Source organism: Olea europaea, unplaced genomic scaffold (assembly GCF_002742605.1).
Source record: "Olea europaea var. sylvestris unplaced genomic scaffold, O_europaea_v1 scaffold6045, whole genome shotgun sequence".
NCBI classification, from domain to species: domain Eukaryota; kingdom Viridiplantae; phylum Streptophyta; class Magnoliopsida; order Lamiales; family Oleaceae; genus Olea; species Olea europaea.
Genome location: NW_019264395.1, coordinates 3,665 through 8,402, shown reverse-complemented (window position 1 = coordinate 8,402; position 4,738 = coordinate 3,665). Strand labels below are relative to the sequence as shown.

The 4,738-nt window shown below is 33.1% G+C and overlaps 1 protein-coding gene across 1 annotated transcript; it reads right to left on the bottom strand.

The window, feature by feature from the left end:
• Positions 1 to 3,386: 3,386 nt before the first annotated feature.
• LOC111389659 lies at positions 3,387 to 4,490 on the bottom strand. Its single transcript, XM_023014599.1, has one exon. The coding sequence runs from the start codon at positions 4,447 to 4,449 to the stop codon at positions 3,607 to 3,609; it is 843 nt and encodes a 280-aa protein (XP_022870367.1). The 5' UTR covers positions 4,450 to 4,490; the 3' UTR covers positions 3,387 to 3,606.
• Positions 4,491 to 4,738: the final 248 nt, after the last annotated feature.

Sequence of the window (4,738 nt, the reverse complement as noted above, 5' to 3'; positions counted from 1 at the left end):
GGGGAGAAGAAGATTTTGTTTTCCTTTTTATTTTGTTTTCTTCTTTTTATTATTATTATTTTTTAATGTGAAAAATATAAAGTGACTATTTTGTCCCTTTATAATTGATTAAAATGTGGTTAAAGTCCATTTTTTCGATCAACTAACAGAAATATAGATGGAATTCGCCCATTCGGTCCTTATTGTAACATTTTGAAAGGTTTGGGGTGACGATCACCACAAATAAAAAGTTAAGAAAATTGCATATTTTGAGAGATTTGAAGCCTCAACTACAATTATCCCTTTTTTCTGTACCAATATTTATTTGCTCGTCCCAAAATTGAGTAAAAAAAGATTGTTTCACAAATAAATACCATATTAGATAATATGTTCCAAGTACTCCTCTTGAATGATTGCTTGTGTAAGTGGGTCCTTTATATTCATTAGCTATAAAATATTTAGGGACAGTAATTAGTTACATTTAAAAGTAGAGATGGATATGATAAGATTTTACATTTTTTGAACTCTCTTCAAATCAAATTATTTGGAAAACTTTCAAGCAACCAAACCAAATCATCTTCAAATGAAATTTGATTTTTTCCAAATCTTGATTATAGCAATATAAAAATAACATCTTTTAAACAAGTCACAATAATTCTATATTTGGATTACAATTTATAAATTCAGTCAAAATTAAATAATCATTTCAATAACACATTCACAATTAATATCTTTTAAACAAGTGAAAAATAAGTCTCTATTTGGAATTCAATTTATAAATGATTTATAAATTCAATCAAAATCAAACATTATTTGCAACACATTCACAAGTACTACTTATTATTATCCATACATTTCGTGTGCACCACTATTCCTCTTATTATTCATCTTTATAAATCATTTATAAATTATCAATTGAATGCTAAATGAGATATGCTACATGTACAGATTCATTTTGTTAGAATGATGCCAAATTCATACTTGGCAGGATTTCATTGGCAGTTGTATCAAGAATATTTTTCGACCATCCAATCATAAATTTTCAAGTATGAATCTGGCAAAATGAATTTGTACAATCAGCAATAAAATCTCAATATAAAACTTAAATTGAAACTTTCTAAATATAATATTGTATGTCAAGTTAAATTCAACTGTGGTACATATATTGTACTTCAGTGCAATCAGGTAATTATGCTTCAATTTTTTTTAATGGATCATCTATAATTAATATATGATTTAAACCAAGTACTATAATTTATTTGATTTCAACCGGATTACTATACTTAAGTTTAATTTCAATTAAGAAATCATTATCCGACTTTTTTGACAGAAGTCGATGATGTTACAGTCAATGAATAATGGTTATCACACGTAATTGTTAATTGCTATTTGCTATGAGAAGTTTGTGAAGTTTCAGTAAAATATGACAAACTCTATTCACTGATTACCAGTTCATCAATTTTTGTGAATTTGATTACTTGATTGACAACATAGTAAAGTATAAATTCTGTAAAATGTAATTTACTAGTTGTATATCTATTGTAAACATGTTTTATCTACTCGATACTTCTATGGCAAAGCATAAGGGTACGTAGGGTGCATCTCATGTTTCACCTTTTAGGTGTTAATTGAGAAATAATTGTCAATTCAAAACAACAGAGTAGTCCTTATCACTATATTGTTTGATATCACGAGACACTTATGCCCTAGCATGACATATACTACTCCACATGCTTGAGAAGTCATACTGGCGAGCCGTGGTTCACCTCAATCTTTATCTAAGTATTTTAATAGCTAGATTCGTGTTTGGTGAGGAACTTCCAAACACTTTTGATTTATATATGATAAGCAGAAAATCTAAGAAAAAAGATTTCTAAGACGATACACTACAAAAAAGGTTGCACGAGCAATTGGTTGAAGTGGTACGTGATTTGTTAAATAACAACTGTCCATAAACTTTCGAACTTTTAGAACGATTGTCCCCGTTTGGCCCCCATTCTCATTCTTTTTCTCTCTCTTATTTTCAATCACACAATCTTCTATAAAATAATATTACACACAAATCAAAAACTTTTCATTCTTTTTCAACCACACATTTTTCAAAAAAAATACTATTCTATCGATTAAAATTAGTTAAGAATGGGGCCAAACATATACAACTCAATTTCTTTCCAAACATATACAACTCAATTTCTTTTACTTCATTTATTTAATCATGCAATACGTAGAATTGGGTACATTAATATAATTACTCTTTTTGATGTTTGTATGACATAAAATTACTAATGTGTCATTAATTGAACTACTAGACTTGACAGGAAACTGTGTACATAAATTGGATCATTTTGGTATTCCTTGTAACAACATATTCACTTCTCATTTAATGATTGAAATTTGATTAATTTACAAAGGTTCTTCCTATATACATTAATTCATACATCTCATGTTACAATTATAATGCATTTATAAACCCGCCTAATCAATTCAACTTTTCATACCCTAAAAAAAGCGAATGGATTATTTTTCAAAGATAACAAAATAAAAGAACCTAAATTTTTTGTTCAATTCAACATGATTCATAATAAAATCATATTCATTTGGAATATGACCAGCTGTAATCAGTTACAAAACCACTTATCGAGATAACTAATGAGTCAGCTTTCCACTCACTTTATGTAAGATTCTTATACTTTTTGAAAATAAAAATCTGAACAATACTCGAGTTTTTCATGTCACAACAAGCCAAATTAATGCTTCTGCCTTTGACTCAAAAGCTATTTACCTCTCGCCAACCCCCAACCACTGAAGCAAGACAAAATTTGTTGCAATTTTAGGTGAGTTTAAGATGAGGTCGAACTCACTTTTTTTGTTTGTAGGGGGAGTTATAACAAAGATACAAATCTCTCTAACACGTATATTTTCAATAGTCAAACATTTGTTTTCGAATGTTATTTGTATTGACTTAATTAGAAGCTTATAAAAATGAATGTTGAATAGAGTGAACTCCTCTCTCGTCCAACCCCGGTATGTTATTCACGTTATGAGTCATTAAAAGTTCCCTATCATCTCTTGAACTGGCCTCGATTAGAATAAAGGGAATTGTGAAAGTTTTGTCAGTATGATGAACAGATAAGAATAAGCAAAAAAATGTGTCATCTATCCTCGTGCGTAACGCACCAACAGCTAGTCTTGGTTACTTCCCAACCCACACGGGCCCCACAATCAGAAAACAAAAATAATTAACCCTTTCCGGTCAGAGGGACTGAGTGAGTGAAAGCAGTTCCAGATATTGCATCTGAAGACAGTTCAGACTCGATGCAAGTTCAGAATAAGCTCCACAATAGAAGAACCTGTGTCATCAAGTTGCTTATTTGCTTTTCTGATGATTAATATTGTAGATATCCCTCTTAAAAAGCCATCTAGTTCACTGAAAATAACTGAAATTACTCCAAGTAACAAAACAAATATATTACATTCACTAGTCGAATTGAAAATACAAGATGCGGAAGGAAGAAATTACATTAACTTCAAGACGACTACATTAACAATAAAAGGCGAACGACGGGAAGGAAACACGGGAAGGAAACACAGAAACACGGCACGGCCAGTCTATCACACCAAAGCCAGTTAAGAGGAAGAGGAATTTTTTGGAACGAACTTGCGCATCCAAACATGTTTCCCATAGATGGAAAACTTGACCTTCTCCGTTCCATCGAGAATTTCATCGATGAACGAGGCTTTGCGGAAAACGACTCGAGCATAGAGTGGTTGCTCATAAGGCCCCACCTCCTGCATGCGGAAGGACTCTATGCAATTCCCAAACACCGTAGTGAAGAAGTGCCGAACTTCTGTTTCAGCCACAGGGTAACCCCTTGAAAATGTTACAAACATTGTTCTGTCCTCGGGTGGTACCTCATTTATGAATCGATTATTTCCCCTGAATGCATTCCTTCCAATTCTCATGCTAGAGAAGTTACGGATCATGGACTCGTCGACATGAGGTGACATCCTCATTTGGTTCGATTCCAATCTTCGTCTACCACTGAATGGTATCTCATTAGGATTTGATAAAGAACGTCGAGAAGCATTGGACAAAGTCATCATCTGGTTTGATGGCATCAGAAAAGGATTTGATAAAGATCTTCGAGCAGCATTTTCTTGAATCATCATCCGATTTCTCAATGAACTTTCTTCAGTATTAGCATTGGCTGGAATCCTCATCTGATTATGTCTGGAACTTCCCCCACCATTGTGTGGTCCAATGGGATTTGGTAAAGAACGTCGAGAAGCATTGGATGGAACCATCATGTGGTTTGAATCATTTGATAGTGAACTTTGTCCACCATTAAACCGCATCAAAGTAGGATTAGAGGAAGAACTCTGAGCAGCACTTAATGGATTCAATATCAGGCTTCTTGAAGAACTTTCTCCAGAATTACCATTAATCGCTTTTCCTATGATGTCTCTCATTGCGTGGATGCAGTCTTCATCGATAATCCTGCTAACTTCACACAAAGCAGTCACACGATTCTCATTGAAAAATCGAAGGGATACTCTTTGTCGATAATGCTACGAGTCATAGGAATATCGGTGGCTTCTGCTGAATATATGAAGCTTGAATCCTTTATACACTTGAGGCACGTAATAGCCTCTTCAGCAGTTTGATTGATGAACAACGGAGCAGATGCCAAGATCTTCCTTGTGACTTTGCCGAAACCCACCTGCTCTAACCAAAGCCATAAGGCAATAATCTGCAACG